Source organism: Pristiophorus japonicus, chromosome 1 (genome assembly GCF_044704955.1).
Source record: "Pristiophorus japonicus isolate sPriJap1 chromosome 1, sPriJap1.hap1, whole genome shotgun sequence".
Classification (NCBI taxonomy): domain Eukaryota; kingdom Metazoa; phylum Chordata; class Chondrichthyes; family Pristiophoridae; genus Pristiophorus; species Pristiophorus japonicus.
In genome coordinates, this window is record NC_091977.1 from 9,326,684 (window position 1) to 9,347,149 (window position 20,466).

At 45.4% G+C, this 20,466-nt stretch overlaps 1 protein-coding gene across 3 annotated transcripts in view; it reads right to left on the reverse strand.

Annotated features, from left to right (window-relative positions):
- lifra (LIF receptor subunit alpha a) overlaps nt 1-20,466 on the reverse strand; it is a 239,065-nt gene that overhangs the window by 50,289 nt on the left and 168,310 nt on the right. For all 3 annotated transcript variants that reach the window (XM_070877348.1, XM_070877341.1, XM_070877356.1), the window contains exons 3-6: nt 11,705-11,971; nt 10,567-10,684; nt 6,819-6,967; nt 1,966-2,129 (exon numbers count right to left, since the gene is read on the reverse strand). In XM_070877348.1, the coding sequence (XP_070733449.1) occupies nt 1,966-2,129; nt 6,819-6,967; nt 10,567-10,684; nt 11,705-11,971 (698 nt within the window). The remainder of the gene's footprint in view (nt 1-1,965; nt 2,130-6,818; nt 6,968-10,566; nt 10,685-11,704; nt 11,972-20,466) is intronic.

The following is a 20,466-nucleotide window of genomic DNA, read 5'->3' on the forward strand; positions in this document are numbered from 1 at the left end:
CCTCCTCCCCCCCCCCCCCACGGGAACAAACGGCTGCCTCCCCCAATTTCCCAATTACACAATTGTAGGTGGCTTTTTAGATGAAAATATAAAATTACAAAGGGATATCGACAGATTAAGTGAATGGGCAAAACTGTGGCAAATTGGGTTTCAATGTAGGCATTCTAAATCATCCACTTTCGACTCACAAAGGATAGAACAGGATACTTTCTAAAGGGTGAAAGCAAAAAACAGTGGAGGTCCAACGAGACTTGGGGGTCCAGGTACACAGAGTGTAAAACAGGTACAGAAAATAATCAAAAAGGCTAATGGAATGCTGGCCTCTATATATAGAGGCCTACAATACAAGGGGGTAGAAGTTATGCTGCAGCTGTACAAAGCCCTGGTTAGACCACACCTGGAGCATTCTGGGCACCATACCTTAGGAAGGATATATTGGCCTTGGAGGGAGTGCATCGTAGGTTTACCAGAATGGTACCCGGACTTCAAGGGTTAAGTTACAAGGAGATATTACACAAATTAAGGGTAGGAGTGATTGATCGAAGTTTTCAGGATATTAAGGGGAACAGATAGGGTAGATAGAGACAAACGATTTCTGCTGGTTGGGGATTCTAGGACTAGGGGACATAGACTAAAAATTAGAGTCAGACCTTTCAGGAGTGAAATTACAAAACACTTCTACACAAAAAGGGTGGTAGAAATGTGGAACTCTCTTCTGCAAACAAAAATTGAAGCTAGATCAAATGTTAACTTAAAATTGGAGATTAATAGCTTTTTCTAAACCAAAGGTATTAAGGGATAAGGAGTTAGGTTGCAGATCAACCATGATCTCACTGAATGGCAAATCAGGGTCGAGGGGCTCAATGCCCTACTCCTGTTCCTATGTACTCCGAGTGCAATGTATCCAAGTTTGCTGATGATACAAAGCTAGGTGGGAAGGTAAGCTGTCAGGAGGACACAAAGAGTCAGCAATGGGATATAGACAGGTTAAATGAGCGGGCAATAAGGTGGCAGAGGGAGTATAATGTGAGGAAATGCGAGATCATTCACTTTGGTAGGAAGAATAGAAAAACTGAATATTTTTTAAATGGTGAGAAATTTTTAAATGTTGGTGTTGAGAGAGATTTTGGTGTTCTTGTACAGGAAACACAGAGTTAGCAGATACAGCAAGCAATTAGGAAGGCAAATGGCATGCTGGCTTTTATTGCAAGGAGGCTGGAGTACAAGAGTAAAGAAAAATTGTACAGAACATTGGTGAGACCACACCTGGAGTACTGTGCATGTGCATACTTTTGATCTCCTTATCTGAGAAAAGGACATTCATGCCTCGAAGGTTCACTAGATTGATCTCTGGATGAGAGAATTGTCCTGAGGAGAGATTGAGCAGATTGGGCCTATACTCTCTGGCGTTTAGAGAAATGAGAGGGGATCTCATTGAAATATATAAGATTCTGAGGGGGATTGACAGGGTAGATGCTGAGAGGTCATTTCCCCCTGGCTGGAGAGTCAAGAAGTAGTACAATCTTAGGATAAGGGATCGGCCATTTAGCACTGAGATGGAGGAGGAATTTCTTCACTCAGAGGGTTGGGAATCTTTAGAATTCTCTACCTCAAAGGGCTGTGGATGCTGAATGGTTGAGTATACTCGAGGCCGAGATCGATAGATTTTTGGACTCTAGGGGAATCCAGGGGTATGGAGATTCGGGCAGAAAAGTGGAGTTGAGGTCAAAGATCAGCCGTGATCTTGTTGAATGGCGGAGCAGGCTCGAGGGGCCGTGTGGCCTACTCCTGCCACTAATTCTTATGTACGCCATCACAGACGGGGAGGGAACTGGAAATTTCTGGCACTCACAGCCTAGGACCAGAAATACATTAGTGGCTGCAATAATCCTTCACCAATAATTTTAAAATAATGATACAATGACAGTACTAATTCTCCATGTCCTGTGTTATCATTTCACTTACCGTCCAGACCTCATGCATTTTGTATGTCCTGATCACCTGGATTTGGAAGATCATTTTTAAATCCAGACCGTATTTCACACCGCCTTCATTCCACTCCACCATCAACTGGAAGTCAGACGGACCTTTAAACACCCTGAGGAGCTCTGGTACGTGAGGCCGAAACACTGAAATACAAACAGATCAACAATAAGGTCGAGAGAAAGTCACCTTTACTGAGCGGATCAGATATAAGAAACATAGAAAATAGGTGCAGGAGCAGGCCATTCGGCCCTTCGAACCTGTACCACCATTCAATAAGATCATGGCTGATCATTCAACTTCAGTACCCCACTCCTGCCTTGGATTTATATAGCACCTTTCACGACCACCGGACATCTCAAAGCGCTTTACAGCCAATAAGGTACTTTTGGTGTGCAGTCACTGTTGTAATGTGGGAAACATGGCAGCCAACTTGCGCACAGAAAACTCCCACAAACTGCAATATGTGTGCGCACTAGGTCCATGCAGCAGGGGTCTCCAGTCGTCTTGGATAGCTCTATAACTCTTGCCACTGGACCACTCTGCCGCTCTGTCCAGCCCGTGTGGTGGCTGGTGTGCAACGGTCACCACATGTTAAAAAAATCCACGCACAGGCATCTTCCACCCTTCAGGATGTAGTTCGGGATCTGGAATATTAGGTCCTTCATTGAAACACCTGTGAACTCATCCTTTTTTGGCGTGGAAGCAAGTCATCCTCATTTCAAGGGACTGCCTATGATGATGATGATAATGAGCAGATAATCTGTTTTAGTGATGTTGATTGAGGGATAAATATTGGCCCCAGGACACCGAGGAGAACTCCCCCGGTCTTCTTCAAAATAGTGCCATGGGATGTTTTATGTTCACCTGAGTTGGCAGACAGGGCCTCGGTTTAACATCTTATCCGAAAAACGACACCTCTAACAGTGCAGCACCCTCTCAATACTGCCCCTCCGACAGTGCAGCACTCCCTCAGCACTGGAGTGTCAGCCTAGCTTTATGTGCTCAAGTTCCTGGAGAGGGACTTCACAACCTTCTGACTCAGAAGCGAGTTAAGCTTTTAGAAAGGAAATGTTCTATCCAATGCAAACCTTTGCAGAATGTGACCTGCATTGTTGGGTTGTCTGTTGCATCCCTCTCACTGATGAAACTCAAATGTACACAAGTGTACATCATCCTCTGAGGATGGCCATATAACTTATTCTGGAATAAGTCACGGGTAGAAATTATCATTGGCACTGTTCTTGTACAAATGCTGAATGGGCTTGTAGCAAATTCTGCTCTGCACGGTTTTAGCAGCGGCGCGGCCTATTGAAAATGGATGGGTTAACACCAATGTTCCCTGTAATTTTCTTTGGTACTGTGCAGCCCCTTTAAGGGGCTGTGCTACCCATTCAAAATACCGCACATGCGTGTTTTTTGCATTGAAAAGCCGGCAAGCCGGCTGCACAGGTTCCCTGCGCAGTTTAAAGGGAACATTGGTTAGCACCTATATTGAAATAGCATTGAAAGGAATTTGATTCAAACCCATTACAAGCACACATACGAGAACTTGCTGTGGTAATTCCTCCCCTTCTACCCACTCAGTACACGGAGACTGAATGCAAAATAAACCGTGCATATGGGAGCCGTATCCAGTGAGTAATTTATGTAAACCAAACAAATTACATTCTACAACTACATTCATGCATGTAGCCTGAAGTGAAGGCTTTGAATTGTTTTAAAACTGAAGCAAGTGCTTGCTAGTGCTGTTCGGGAGGAGTTAAACTAATATGGCGGGGGATGGGAACCTATGCAGGGAGACAGAAGGAAGTAGAATGGAGGCAGAAGCAAAAGATAGAAAGAAGAAAAGTAAAAGTGGAGGGCAGAGAAACCTAAGGCAAAAAGCAAAAAGGGCCACATTACAGCAAAATTCTAAAGGGGCAAAGTGTGTTCGAAAGACAAGCCTGAAGGCTCTGTGCCTCAATGCGAGGAGTATTCGGAATAAAGTGGACGAATTAACTGCACAGATAGCAGTTAATGGATATGATGTAATTGGCATCACGGAGACATGGCTCCAGGGTGACCAAGGCTGGGAACTCAACATCCAGGGGTATTCAACATTTAGGAAGGATAGACAGAAAGGAAAAGGAGGCGGGGTGGCATTGCTGGTTAAAGAGGAAATTAACGCAATAATAAGAAAGCTTGGATGATGTAGAATCGGTATGGGTGGAGCTGCGGAATACCAAGGGGCAGAAAACGCGAGTGGGAGTTGTGTACAGACCACAAACAGCAGTGGTAAGGTTGGGACAGCATCAATCAAGAAATTATGGATGCATGCAATAAAGGTACAGCAGTTATTATGGGTGACTTTAATCTACACATTGATTGGGTTAACCAATCTGGTAGCAATGCGGTGGAGGAGGATTTCCTGGAGTGTATTCGGGATGGTTTTCTTGACCAATATGTCGAGGAACCAACCAGGGAGCTGGACTGGGTGATGTGCAATGAGAAAGGGCTAATTAGCAATCTTGTTGTGCGAGACCCCTTGGGGAAGAGTGACCATAAAATGGTAGAATTCTTTATTAGGATGGAGAGTGACACAGTTAATTCAGAAACTAGGGTCCTCAACTTAAGGAAAGGTAATTTCGATGGTTTGAGGCGTGAATTGGCTAGAATAGACTGGCAAATGATACTTAAAGGGTTGACGGTGGACAGGCAATGGCAAACATTTAAAGATCACATGGATGAACTTCAGCAATTGTACATCCCTGTCTGGAGTAAAAATAAAATGAGGAAGTGGCTCAACCGTGGCCAACAAGGGAAATTAAGGATAGTGTTAAATCCAAGGAAGAGGCATATAAATTGGCCAGAAAAAGCAGCAAACCTGAGGACTGGGAGAAATTTAGAATTCAGCAGAGGAGGACAAAGGGTTTAATTAAGAGGGGGAAAATAGAGTACGAGAAGAAGCGTGCCGGGAACATAAAAACTGACTGTAAAAGCTTCTACAGATATGTGAAGAGAAAAAGATTAGTGAAGACAAACGTAGGTCCCTTGCAGTTGGATTCAGGTGAATTTACAATGGGGAACAAAGAAATGGCAGACCAATTGAACAAATACTTTGGTTCTGTCTTCACAAAGGAAGACACAAATAACCTTCCGGAAGTACTAGGGGACCGAGGGTCTAGTGAAGAGGAGAAACTGAAGGATATCCTTATTAGGCGGGAAATTGTGTTGGGAAATTGGTGGGGTTGAAGGCCGATAAATCCCTGGGGCCCAATAGTCTGCATCCCAGAGTACTTAAGGAAGTGGCCCTAGAAATAGTGGATGCATTGGTGATCATTTTCCAACAGTCTATCGACTCGGGATCAGTTCCTATGGACTGGAGGGTAGCTAATGTAACACCACTTTTTAAAAAGGGAGGGAGTGAGAAAGCGAGTAATTATAGACCGGTTAGCTTGACATCAGTGGTGGGGAAAATGTTGGAATCAATTATTAAGGATGAAATAGCAGTGCATTTGGAAAGCAGTGACAGGATCGGTCCAAGTCAGCATGGATTTATGAAGGGGAAATCATGCTTGACTAATCTTCTGGAATTTTTTGAGGATGTAACTGGTAGTGTGGACAAGGGAAAACCAGTAGATGTGGTGTATTTGGACTTTCAAAAGGCTTTGAACAAGATCCCAACACAAGAGATTGGTGCGCAAAATCAAAGCACACGGTACTGGGGGTAATATACTGACGTGGATAGAGAACTGGTTGGCAGACAGGAAGCAGCGAGTCGGGATAAACGGGTCCTTTTCAGAATGGCAGGCAGTGACTAGTGGAGTGCCACAGGGCTCAGTGCTGGGACCCCAGCTCTTTACAATATACATCAATGATTTGGATGAAGGAATTGAGTGTAATATCTCCAAGTTTGCAGATGACACTAAACTGGGTGGCGGTGTGAGCTGTGAGGGAGATGCTAAGAGACTGCAGGGTGACTTAGACAGGTTAGGTGAGTGGGCAAATGCATGGCAGATGCAGTATAATGTGGATCAATGTGAGGTTATCCACTTTGGGGGCAAAAACGCGAAGATAGAATATTATCTGAATGGTGGCAGATTAGGAAAAGGGGAGGTGCAACGAGACGTGGGTGTCATGGTTCATCAGTCATTGAAAGCTAACATACAGGTACAGTAAGCGGTGAAGGCGGCCAATGGTATGTTGGCCTTCATAGCTAGGGGATTTGAGTCTAGGAGTATAGGGAGGTCTTAATGCAGTTGGACAGGGCCTTGGTGAGGCCTCACCTGGAATATTGTTGTCAGTTTTGGTCTCCTAATCTGAGGAAGGACGTTCTTGCTATTGAGGGAGTCCAGCGAAGGTTCACCAGACTGATTTCCGGGATGGCTGGACTGACATATGAGGAGAGACTGGATTAACTGGGCCTTTATACATTGGAGTTTAGAAGGATGAGAGGGGATCTCATAGAAATATACAAGATTTTGACGGGGCGGAACAGGTTAGATATGGGTAGATTGTTCCCAATGTTGGGGAAGTCCAGAACCAGGGGACACACTCTTAGGGTAAGGGGTAGGCCATTTAGGACTGAGATGAGGAGAAACTTCTTCACTCAGAGTTGTTAACCTGTGGAATTCCCTGCCGCAGAGAGTTGTTGATGCCAGTTCATTGGATATATTCAAGAGGGAGTTAGATATGGCCCTTACGGCTAAGGGGATCAAGGGGTATGGAGAGAAAGCAGGAAAGGGGTACTGACGGAATGATCAGCCATGATCTTATCGAATGGTGGTGCAGGCTCAAAGGGCCAAATGGCCGACTCCTGCACCGATTTTCTGTTTCTATGTTTTGATATTTACCAATGTCATTTTCCTCCACTCGAATCCTTTCTGATGTCTGCGTGCCCAGTTCATTAACAGCACTTATCTGTAAAATTAAATCCTCAAATAGATAAAAGTCACTTTCAACGAAGTTAGCAGTTCCCACCTTTTTGCAGTCCCTTGGTGACCTAAGAAAAAGAAAAAAGGAATAAATTGTTTAACTGTAGAATTTTTTTTTCAATAAACTTTCCTGTGTAATTTTCTCCCTTCCTTTCCACATTCAGGCCAAAGCACGATTCTACAGGCACCTGGTGCCATCCGGTTCCTTGGCCAAGTAGCATTCGGGTGATTATGGAGCCTAAATGGTGATTGCGATCAGACTAATTGATTGCAAAGATATCGCAGCAAAGCGCGATCTCCTGTCTTCATCTGATGGTCATACAGAAAAGAAAGACAGACTTGCATTTATATAGCACTTTCACAACCCCAGGTCATCCCAAGATGCTTTCCAGCCATTTAAGTACTTTTTGAAGTGTAGTCACTGTTGTAATGTAGGAAATGAGGCACCCAATTTGCACACAGTAACCTCCCATAAACAGCAATGTACTAAATGACCAGATCTTCTGTTTTAATGATGCTGGTTGAGGGATAAATATTGACTAAGGAAAACTCCCCTGCTCTCTTCAAAATAATGCAACGGGATTTTTACATCCACCCGAGAGGGCAGTCGATGCCTTGGTTGAACGTCTCACCTAAAAGACGGCACCTCCGACAGTGCAGCACTCCTGCAATATTGCACTGGAGTGTTAGCCTAGAGTTTTGTGCTCAAGTCTCTGAAGTGGGGACTTGAACCCATACAATCTTCGGTCTCAGAGGCAAGAGTGCTACCCACTGAGCTACGGCCGACACCAGTTAATGTTATGGGATCTGGGAAGTTCCCCCAGTGTCCAGGTTGATGATCCTCCTTGAATCAACAAACAGATGCACTGATCATTTGTCTCATTGCCCTTTGTAGAATGTGACTCGGTGCAAAATGGCTTCACAAGATGGTCACTGTAGAGCTTTGCACGCGAGGTGATTCTGAGAGGTGCGGTAAGGGGACGGATTCCAGTCGTCTTATTTCCTTCGTCAAAGCAGTGAAAAGGGTGAGTGAGTGTTCCTGCAGTGGAAGGGGAAACAGCAGAAAGGGAATGGGAGAAGCCAGCATGGAAATCGGAGAGCAGAGATCAGAAATACTGAAGATAATGTTCGGAGCAGAAGGCTGAAGAGAAATACATGGAAGTTAGAACAAGGAAACAAGCCATTTTATCCCCACCAGTCCATGCCACAGCGTGCAGGAGAAGGTTTATATTGAGCTTGGTTCAAACAGTCCAAGCATCTTAGTCATGCTGGTTCAACATTAAATATTGGCCAGAACTCCCCTGCTCTTCTTTGAATAGTGTCATGGAATCTTTTACACCCTCCTGAGGGGGTTTAACGTCTCATCTTAAAGACGGCACCTTCGACAGTGGAGCACCCTCTCAGTACTGCACTGGAGAGTCACTGTGATCAGGACAGGAATCCCGGCTGATTTTCCCCTCCGAGGAAAAGACTGTTTAAGACCTACTGTAGCCCCTGCTACTGCCCATCTGTTAACTCATTACAGACCTGGAACCTTCCTGACTCAGACCAACACCACACAGTATCCTTACCCATTAAACGTTTAGGGGAGTTGAAATCAGTCAATTGTAGTAAGTAAAGAGAGAGAAAAATGGATACTTATTTGAGTCAAGAAGGGAACTAAAATGTCAACTTAGCTGAGCTGGAACCAATATGACCTCTAGTCAAAAGGTCATGGTTCAAGTCCCACTCCATGACTTGAGCACATAATCTCAGCTGACAGTGCAGTACTGAGGGAGTGCTATAGTGTCACAGGCGTCATCTTTGGAACGAGATGTTGTGACAATGCCCCAGCTGCCTGTTTGGTGGATATTAAAGATCCCATAGCATTATTCGGACAAGAGCAGGGAATTCTCCCCATGTCCTGAGCAACATTACTGTCTCACTCAGCATCGACAAAAGGGGACACTGGGACACTGAGGCACTAGGACACTAGGATTTACCAGGTCATTTATCTTACTGCTATTTGTGGGACCTTGTTGTGTGTGAATTGGCTGCCGTATTTCCCTGAACAACAGTGATTACCACTTCAAAAATTATTCAGTGGTTGTAAAGCACTTTCCGAGACGAGATAAGGTGCTATTTAAATGCAAGTTCTTTCTTCAGTTTTTTTTAAACTAGAAAGAAATTCAGTCAGCTCTCTCCGCCTACCAACCTCAGTGCTGTGCATCGGTCAGCAACAGGGCTAGGATAACGAGCTTACTGCATTTCCCCCTATACAAACATGGTCAGACTGCTGCTGCATAGAACATGCAACCACACTTTCCTCGGGCTGTCCAAATTGAAAATGCAAGCCCTGATGGATTAGCAGTGACATAAATACTGACCTTTCACCTTTAGGACTTGAGATGAAGGTTTCTTCCGCCTGGTGGCTGCAAGGACCCGGTGTCAAATGAGGTTAGGCAGCCTTATCCCAGTTCCTAGTGAGCATGGGCCCACAGCACCAATCTGCCCCTTATAGGACAGGGAATTGGAGCTGAGTCGATGATCAGATCAGCCATGATCTTATTAAATGGCAGAGCAGGCTCGAGGGGCTAAATGGCCTGCTCCTGCTCCTATTTCTTATGTTCTTATGTTCTTATAGGACACGAATCCACATTAAATTGGCAAACTCTCAATCTCAGCCTAGAATATACAACAACTGAGCACCCACAGCCCTTTGGGGCAGAGAATTCCAAAGATTCACAACCCTTTGAGTGAAGAAATGTCTCCTCATCTAGGTCTTAAAGGCCGACCCCTTATCCTGAGACTATGCCCCAGACTCTCCAACCAGGTGAAATAGCCTCTTAGCATCTACCCTGTCAATCCCTCTCAAAATCTTGTACGTTTCAATGAGTTTTACTTTGTCGGCAAATATACCTAACCTGGGAGTGCCTGAAACAAGGACATTCTCCACTCCCCAACAACAGCATCCCTCACATTAATGAGCACAAAATTCACCACGAAAAGTTTAAAAGAACGCAGGAAGTAGGGAAGGTGGCGCTGTCCTTCTATCCGACAACACACTCTGTGCTAGTGATAGGAAACTCTACGATCAGTTGAATTCTCAGTGCAACTACCTCCCAGTTTTAGCTCCGCCTTGGGGAAGCAGAAATCAAAGAAAACGAGTATGAATCAAGCAGGGGGACTCTCATGTCACAAGTTTGAAATCCCACCAGGTCAAGTTCAATAAATCTGGTCATTTGTCAGCTGGAACCAGGAGGGGGCGGATGGCAGAATGACCATGAAAGCTGTCGGATTGTTTGAAAAACACTACATGTTCTGAAGGGAAGATCCCCTACTACCCGGTCTGGTCTACACCCGATTCTTGTCCCACATTAAACATGGTTGACTCTTAATGTGCTCAGAAGTAGAATAGTAAGCCACTCAGTTGTAACCAATTGCTCAAGATGTCTCACCACCACCTTGGTTAATAATATAGAATCATAGAGACTTGCAGCATATACCCAGCGTGTGTGTGTGTGTGTGTGTGTGTGTGTGTGTGTGTGTGTGTGTACATCTGAGAAGCACTGGGGTCAGCTGTGTTGCATCCCATGGTCCAATAGTCTGCTGAATAAAAAATAAAGTTTAAAAAAAAATATGATAACACTGCAATAATGCAACTCCATGTAAAGCGATGAGAACTCACCGGTAACAGACGCTGTAGTTAGTTTCAATATGTGTGTCTCTTCCTTGGTTCCACGAACAGACGATTTTAGCCAACTCCTGGGTTACACATGCCACATCGCGAGGGACATCTGGAGGATCTACAGAAACACAGATTATCTGCACTCTGGTTTCTGAAAAATGAGGACAGCTAAACCATCCAGCTGGCTGGTTGGTTGCAAAATACATTGTGCAGTTTTCACGCCCGGAGTTCATCACCGCAGCGATTCTGCTGGTAGGCTCTCTTTGAAATCAAGTTATTCATTTAAAATCCCGCCCTTTGGATGTGTTTCATTTTTGCTATCACAGTGCAGGATTTACCCTGGTAGCTGCTGAGGGGACACCAAACGTGGGGGTGGGGCGCGAGGCTAGCATCAGAGTGGTAATTGAATACTCGAAAATAAATGTCTCATTTAAGATTGCTGCCATTTAACAATAAGTGTGCAAGTAACCTGTGTCCCATTGCTCATGTAAAATTGAGCCCCAATCAGACACTGATCAAAAGGTACGCTAATCGGTAGGTGCCTAAAGAGATGACCACAGTGAGTGAATAAACACTGCAAATAAAAAATTCATTCATGGAATTCTAAAGCACAGACACAGATCATTTGGCCCAACTGGTCTATGTCAGTGTTGATGCTCCACATGATCCTCCTCTGTCCCCTCTCCATCTCACCCCATCAGCATAACCCTCTATTCCTTTCTCCCGCATTTGTTTATTGAGCTACCCCTTAAATGCATCTGTGCTACTCGCCTCAACCACTCCCCGAGTTCCACATTCTCACCACTCTCTGGCTAAAGAAATCGCTCCTGAATTGGGATTTATTAGTGATTATCTTATATCTATAACCCCTAGTTTTGGACTCCCACACAAGTGGAAAGATCTTCTTTACGTCTACCCTATCAAACCCCTTCATCATTTTGAAAACCTCCATCGGGTCACCTTGCAGTCTTCCCTGTTCTCGAGAAAAGAGCCCCAGTCGATTTGGTGTTTCAATTTACCTTTGCGCCTCCACCCCATTTAGACTCTGAATTCAGTTGACTGTAGGAAGCGCACCAAACTCCACTAATTGCAATTTGCATGGCATTCTGTCAGTGACTGCTCAAGACATGATACTTACATCCAGTTTGGATTAAAGTGGTGTAAGATTCCTTTTCAGACGTACAGGATAGCTTTTCTCCTTCCCTGCTGGCTAGGTCAAGGTTAAGCAGAGTCACCATGCTGGCACTGGAGTTGACCTTAGAGTACTGGCTACTAGGGAGTAAGTTACCACCGAATTTCCACTGTACCATATCAGCAGCACCTTCTCCACAAAAATAGCAGGTTATGCTATGGTTGGAGCCGACATTGGCTACCAAGCGATTTGGCGAAATGGAGCCACACTGATCTACGGGAAGAAGAAAATAGCTTTTAGTTCCTTTATCTATCCTTATTCTCACCAATTTACACCCTTCCCCTCCTCCATTTCCAATGTCCACTCTGTACTTGGCTTTGGATCAACAGGAGCTGTGTATTCTCCAGTACCTTGACCATTAGTGGGTCTCGCTTCTGAGTCAGAAGATTGTGGGTTCAAGTCCCACCCCAAAGACTTCAGCACAAAATCAAGGCTGACACTACCAGTGCAGTACTGAGCAAACGAGGCAAAGGTGGGCAGCGGAAACGTTACAAGGGCACCCTCAAAGCCTCCCCGATGAAGTGCAACAGCCCCACTGACACCTGGGAGTTCCTGGCAAAAGACCACCCTAAGTGGACGAAGTGTATCCGGGAGGGCGCTGAGCAGAAATCAAGCGCAGGCAGCAGAAAGAACGTGCGGCAAACCTGTCCCACCCACCCTTTCCCTCAACGACAATCTTTCCCACCTGTGACAGAGACTGTGGTCCCCGTATTGGACTATTCAGCTACCTAAGAACTCATTTTAAGAGTGGAAGCAAGTCTTCCTCGATTCCGAGGGACTGCCTATGATGATGATGAGTACCGAGTGAGAATTGTACGGTCGGAGGTGCCGTCTTTCGCATGGGACGTTAAACCGAGGCCTCATCTGCTCTCTCAGGAGGAGCAGAGAGTGTACCACTGGCGTGGAGCACTGAAGGTGGCTGCAGTGCTAAGAATTGACAAGGCTGTGGAGGGCAGAAGGATTATTGGCTGAGAAATGGAAGTGTCACATCAGTCAACTCAACTCAAACTGTTCCAATCTCTCTCTCTATTGCAACCCGTCTTGTCTTTCATACTACTATAGTCATTGTTCCTCTGAGCTTTGTTTTCCTCCCAAGCCCCAAATAAGCTATTCATGAGCTTCCTCCTACTCGAAGGGCCTCAAACAACATGTCTCCTTACCTCTGTCAGTCTTTCTGTCCTCCTACCATCTACAAGCTATCAACTCCCAAATTTGGTGTCATCCAGGCACTTGTACATTGTCCTCTCTTTCTAACTTTGGTGATGTCCTGCACTATGGGGCTTGTCCCTTTGCATTAATGTTTCAATAGAAAAAGTGTAAAGTAGTTTTGCCCCATATTTAAAATGTGTCGTGATCATTCCCAGATGTTGAAACATCGATACTGATTGGAATAAATCATCTATTCTCAACCACCAAAATCCCTTTGTTTTAAATAGGAAAAAAAATTCCGGCACATTTAACGATGAAAAGCAGTTACGTTAATTCCCTCTTTTTGCACAAGGGTTTTGTTCTCCTCTCCATATCTCGCTTCTGTGCCTCACCTTGAGTTTGGCAGAACAGCCACTGTTCCTTAGCTGGCATCATATGGTGTTGGTCATTAAGTCTAGAAACCTACTTCCAGACCTAGCTCCCTGGTCTCGTGAGCAAAAGCATTTCTTAGTATAAGGCGGCAGCATCCTGGTAGGGGCACCCAGTGCATGATGCTTCACATTGGGATGGCGAATCCGTATGCCCGTCCAGGGACTTTGAGCACAAAAATTTAGGCTGACAATGTAGTGCGGTACTCAGGGAGTGCAGCACTGTCGGAGGTGCCGTCTTTCGGATGAGACGTTAAGCCGAGGTCCCGTCTGCTCGCACAGGTGGACTTAAAAATCCCAGAGCACTATTTCAAAGAAGAGCAGGGGAAATCTCCCCGGTGTCCTGATCAATATTTATCCCTCCAGTGGTCATGAAAAGCGCTACAGAATTCAAGTCTTTCTTTTGCTAAACCCCCACAAATCTCCTTCTGATGTACTTCAGCTGCAGTATTTGTACCTGTCAGTAGGGGGGGCTTCATACCTACACTTTCTCTACAGCTTCCCAAAGCAGCAATGCTTGCGTTTCTATTTGGTATACTGACTGGGGAAAAAAACAAAACCAGCTTCCACACTTGTGAAAGCAGAGGACTGAGATCTGCAGTTTCTTTTCAACTAAATATTCTGCTATTTATTTTCCCGTTCCTAACCAAACAAACAACCTGCTTCCAGACTGTGTAATAATAAACTACAGCAATGAAAACAATTTGAACTTACGTAGAATTTACAGCACAGAAACAGGTCATTCAGCAAAACTGGTCTGTGCCGGTATGCTCCACATGAGCCTCCTCCCACCATACTTCATCTAACCCCATCAACATGTCCTTCTATTCCTTACTCCCTCATATGTTTATCTAGCTTCCCCTTAAATGCATCGATGCAATTCGCCTCAACCACTCCCTGTGGAAGAAGAGTTCCACATTCTCACCACTCTCTGGGTAAAGAAGTTTGTCCTGAATTCCCTATTGGATTTATTCGCGACTATCTTGTATTTATGGTCCCTAGTTCTGGACTGCCCCGCAAGTGGAAATATTTTCTCTACTTTTACCCCATCAAACCCTTTCATAGCATTTAAGATCCCTATCGGTTCACCCCTCAGCCTTCTCTTTTCTACAGAAATGTTTAATGTTTCCTGATGGGTATAACCTCTCAGTTCTGATATCATCCTTGTAAATCTTTTTTTTTGCACCGTCTCCAGTGCCTCTATATCCTTTTTATAATATGGAGACCAGAACTGTATACAGTGCAGTGATCTAACCAAGGTTCTATACAAGTTTACCATAACTTCTCTGCTTTTTAATTCTATTCTTCTAGAAATGAACCTCAGTGTTTGGTGTGCTATTTTATGGCCTTAAGAACATAAGAAATAGGAGCAGGAGTGCGCCATTTGGCCCCTCGAGCCTGCTCTGCCATTTAATAAGATCATGGCTGATCTGGTCATGGACTCAGCTCCACTTCCCCGCCCACTCTCCATAACCCTTTACTCCCTTATCACTCAAAGGTCTGTCTATCTCCGCCTTAAATATAATCAATGACCCAACCTCCACTGCTCTCTGGGGCAGAGAATTCCACAGATTTATAACCCTCCGAGAGAAGAAATTCCTCATCTCAGTTTTAAATGGGTGGCCCCTTATTCTGAGACTATGTCCCCTAGTTTTAGTTTCCCCTGAGTGGAAATATCCTCTCTGCATCCATCTTCTTGAGCCCTCTCATTATCTTATAAGTTTCAATAAGATCACCTCTCATTCTTCTGAACTCCAATGTGTATAGGCCCAACCTACTCAACCTATCTTCATAAGTCAACCCCCTCATCTCCGGAATCAACCAAGTGTACTTTCTCTGAACAGCCTCCAATGCAAGCATATCCTTCCTTAAATACGGAGACCAAAACTGTACGCAATACTCCAGATGTGGCCTCACCAATACCCTGTACAGTTGTAGCAAGACTTCCCTGCTTTTATACTCTATCCCCCTTGCAAAAAAAGGCCAACATTCCATTTGCCTTGCTGATCCTGCATACTAACTTTTTGTTTCCTTATTAACCTGCGTCACTACTTTGTGATTTGTGTATCCCTCCATTTAAACTTGAATTTTCCAAGGAACACACTGTCATGTATTCAACTATCATTGTAACCCATGTATAAGCTGACCTAAGTTGTACACCTTGAGAACATTGACCACAGGTGGGTGAACTTGTGGGAGACACTCCTAACCTGGACTTTCAGGTACAAAAGGGGAAGCTCCACCCACCTTCATCACTTGAGGTCTTGGTAATAAAGATAACTGGTCACAGAGTGACCTTCTCTCAAGTATGGGCCTCGTGTGCATTTATACTGTATAGTAAGGACATATCATTGGCGACGAGAAAGTGGGATTTAAACCACGCAAGCATGGCCACTAGCAGCACAGAAGAGAGGTACTGTGTTGGTGATGATTGGGACGACTTTATTGAGAGACTACAGCAAAGTTTTGTCACTAAGGAATGGTTGGGACAGGATTCGGCCGACAAACACAGGGCTCATCTCCTGACGGTTTGTGGATCCAGAACGTACTCCCTGATGAAGGACCTTCTAGCGCCAGAGAAGCCGGCGGACAAGACATTCTCAGAGCTCAGTAAGTTGATCGGGGAACACCTTAAACCGGCGAGCAGCATGCACATGGCGAGACACCTGTTTTACACAAACCGGCGGCGAGAAGGGCAAAGTGTTCCAGACTTCGTGGCAGATCTCCGGCGACTGGCGAGCCTATGTAAGTTCCCAGATGCATGCAGAGCAGAGATGCTGCGGGACTTTTTTTATTGAGGGCAACGGGCACGCTGGGGTTTTCAGGAAACTGATTGAGACCAAAGACTTGACCTTGGAAGCGGCGGCACTGATAGCCCAGACATTTATCTCAGGGGAGGAAGAGACCAGAACGATGTATGACAAAAATCTTGGCTCAAATGCGGCAAACGACCAGGGAGTCAACATTGTTAACGCGGCACACAGTTCTCTAGGCAGACAAGAGCAATCGGACATGCCCCAGCATGGAGTCGAACCCAAAGGGGGAATTCAAAAGAGACAATGGCTAGTTCAACGACGATTCATGCCATCGCAATGGACAATGCAGCCAGTAATGGGGCCATCAACGCCTGCTAATGGTGCGCTTAAGGACAGTTACTGAGACAGTCAGAGACGATCGACTGGTAATGGACCTTTTGTTTCAAACAACGGGGCCTCCAGCTCATGCTGGAGGTGTGGGGGCAAACACCCAGCCAGAGCTTGTAGGTATCAGCAATATACCTGCAGAAACTGCAACGTCAGCAGTCACTTGGCGCGTATGTGCAGGAAGCCTGCAGCCAGGTTGATGTACGAGGAGGACGGGCCCGATGTAAGCCCTAAGAGGCCAAATGAATACTGGGGGAAATCGCTGGAAGCTGAAGTTCAGCAAGTACATGTGGAGCACATATACAGTTCATATACCAGAACGCCACCGATAATGATGAAAGTGCTCCTCAATGGCATCCCAGTATTAATGGAGCTAGACACGGGGGCCAGCCAGTCCCTGAGGAGTATCAAACAGTTCGGAAGGTTGTAGGTGTCCAAGGCCAGGAGGCCAAAATTATTGCCGATTGACACACAGCTACGGACATATACAAAGGAGATCATTCCGGTGCTAGGCAGCGCCACGGTAGTCATGACCCACAAAGATTCGTAGAACAGGTTGCCACTCTGGATTGTCCCGGGGGACGGTCCCGCACTACTGGGGAGGAGTTGACTTGCTGTCATGAACTGGAAATGGGGCGATGTCAATGCAATTTCTTCTGTGGAGCGAGTATCATGCTCACAGGTCCTGGACAAATTTGACTCATAATTTCAACCCGGCATCAGCACTTTCATGGGGGCAAGGTCGTGATTCACATAAACCCGGACGCCAGACCAGTATGTGGAATCGGTATGGGTGGAGCTGCGGAATACCAAAGGGCTGAAAATGCTAGTGGATGTTGTGTATAGACCACCAAATAGTAGTAGTGAGGTTGGGGATAGCATCAAGCAAGAAATAAGGGATGTGTGCAATAAAGGTACAGCAGTAATCATGGGCGACTTTAATCTACACATTGATTGGGCTAATCAAACTGGCAGCAATGCGGTGGAGGAAGATTTCCTGGAGTGTATTTGGGATGATTTGCTCGACCAATATGTCGAGAAACCAACCAGGGAGCTGGCCATCCTAGACTGGGTATTGTGTAATGAGAAGGGACGAATTAGCAATCTTGTTGTGCGAGGCCCCTTGGGGAAAAGTGACCATAATATGGTAGAATTCCTTATTAAGATGGAGAGTGACAAAGTTAATTCTGAAACTAGGGTCCTGAACTTAAGGAAAGCTAACTTTGACGGTATGAGGCGTGAATTGGCTAGAATAGACTGGCAAATGATACTAAAAGGGTTGACGGTGGATAAGCAATGGCAAACATTTAAAGATCACATGGATGAATTTCAGCAACTGTACATCCCTGTCTGGAGTAAAAATAAAACTGGGAAGGTGGCTCAACCATGGCTAACAAAGGAAATTAAGGATAGTGTTAAAGCCAAGGAAGAGGCATATAAATTGGCTAGAAAAAGCAACACACCTGAGGACTGGGAGAAATTTAGAATTCAACAGAGGAGGACCAAGAGTTTAATTAAGAGGGTGAAAATAGAGTACGAGAGGAAGCTTGCAGGGAACATAAAAACTGACTGCAAAAGCTTCTCTCAATATGTGAAGAGAAAAAGATTAGTAAAGACAAACGTAGGTCCCTTGCAGTCGGATTCAGGTGAAATTATAATGGGGAACAAAGAAATGGCAGACCAATTGAACCAATACTTCGGTTCTGTCTTCACGGAGGAAGATACAAATAACCTTCCGAAGGTACTAAGGGACAGTGGGTCTAGTGAGAAGGAGGAACTGAAGGATATCCTTATTAGGCGGGAAATTGTGTTGGGAAATTGATGGGATTGAAGGCCGATAAATCCCCGGGGCCTGATAGTCTGCATCCCAGAGTGCTCAAGAAAGTGGCCCTAGGAATAGTGGATGCATTGGTGATCATTTTCCAACAGTCTGTCGACTCTGGATCAGTTCCCATGGACTGGAGGGTAGCTAATGTAACACCACTTTTTAAAAATGGAGGGAGAGAGAAAACGGGTAATTATAGACCGATTTGCTTGACATCAGTAGTGGGGAAAATGTTGGAATCGATCATGAAGGACGAAATAGCAGCGCATTTGGAAAGCGGTGACAGGATCGGATCAAGTCAAGTCAGCATGGATTGATGAAAGGGAAATCATGCTCGACGAATCTGCTGGAATTTTTTGAGGATGTAACTAGCAGAGTCGACAAGGGAGAACCAGTGGTATTTGGACTTTCAGAAGGCTTTTGACAAGGTCCCGCACAAGAGATTGTTGTGCAAAGTCAAAGCACATGGTATACTGACGTGGATCGCGAACTGGTTGGCAGACAGGAAGCAGAGAGTCGGGATAAACGGGTCTTTTTCAGAATGGCAGGCAGTGACTAGTGGAGTGCCTCAGGGCTCAGTGCTGGGACCCCAGCTCTTTACAATATACATTAACGATTTGGATGAAGGAATAAAGTGTAATATCTCCAAGTTTGCAGATGACACTAATCTGGGTGGCGGTGTGAGCTGTAAGGAGGATGCTAAGAGGCTGCAGGGTGACTTGGACAGGTTAGGTGAGTGGGCAAATGCATGGCAAATGCAGTATAATGTGGATAAATATGAGGTTATCCATTTTGGGGGCAAAAACACGAAGACAGAATATTATCTGAATGGCGGCAGACTAGAAAAAGGGGAGGTGCAACGAGACCTGGGTGTCATGGTTCACCAGTCACTGAAAGTGGGCACGCAGGTACAGCAGGCGGTGAAGAAGGCAAATGGTATGTTGGCCTTCATAGCTAGGGGATTTGAATATAGAAGTCTTACTGCAGTTGTACAGGGCCTTAGTGAGGCCTCACCTGGAATATTGTGTTCAGTTTTGGTCTCCTAGTCTGAGGAAGGACGTTCTTGCTATTGAGGGAGTGCAGCGAAGGTTCACCAGACTGATTCCAGGGATGGCTGGGCTGTCATATGAGGAGATAAAGGATCAACTGGGCCTTTATTCACTGGAGTTTAGAAGGATGAGAGGGGATCTCATAGAAACATATAAGATTCTGACGGGACGGGACAGGTTAGATGCGGGAAGAATGTTCCCGATGTTGAAGAAGTCCAGAACCAGGGGACATAGTCTTAGGATAAGGGGTGGGCCATTTAGGGCTGAGATGAGGAGAAACTTCTTCACTCAGAGAGTTGTTAACCTGTGGAATTCCCTGCCGCAGAGAGTTGTTGATGCCAGTTCACTGGATATATTCAAGAGGGAGTTAGATTTGGCTCTTACGGTTAAGGGGATCAAGGGGTATGGAGAGAAAGCAGGAAAGGGGTACTGCAGAAATGATCAGCCATGATCTTATTGAATGGCAGTGCAGGCTTAAAGGGCCAAATGGCCTACCCCTGCACCTATTTTTCTATGTTTCTATGTCTTGGTCAGCGACAATGGCTCGTGCTTCACAAGCACTGAATTCCAGGACTTCATGGAAGGCAATGGAATCAACCATGTTAGAACGGCACCGTTCAAGCCGGCCTCAAACGGCCAGGCGGAACGAGCAGTGCAGATAGGGGATGCTCAGAATCCAAGGGGGTTCCCTACAAAGCCGCTTATCGCGCCTCCTGTTGGCCAATAGATCCCGCCCACACTCGCTCACAGGGGTTCCACCTGCAGAGCTGCTAATGGAGAGGACGCTCAAAACCAGGTTATCCCTTATACACCCTACCATAAAATAAATTGTTGAGAGCAAGCGTCAGTCACAATGTGACTATCATGACAGGAATGCGAGGGGGTGATATATTGATGTCAATGACCCTGTTTTTGTCCTTAATTACGCTACAGGGCCCAAATGGCTTGCAGGCACTATGATTGCCAAAGAGGGGAATAGGGTTTTGGTAGTTAAACTTGCCAATGGACAAATCTGCCGCAAACACGTGGATCAAACTAAAAAGAGGTTCAGCAACCCCATGGAAGAAGCAGAGGAAGAACACGATGTAGAGTTTACTCCACCACAGGTGACCGA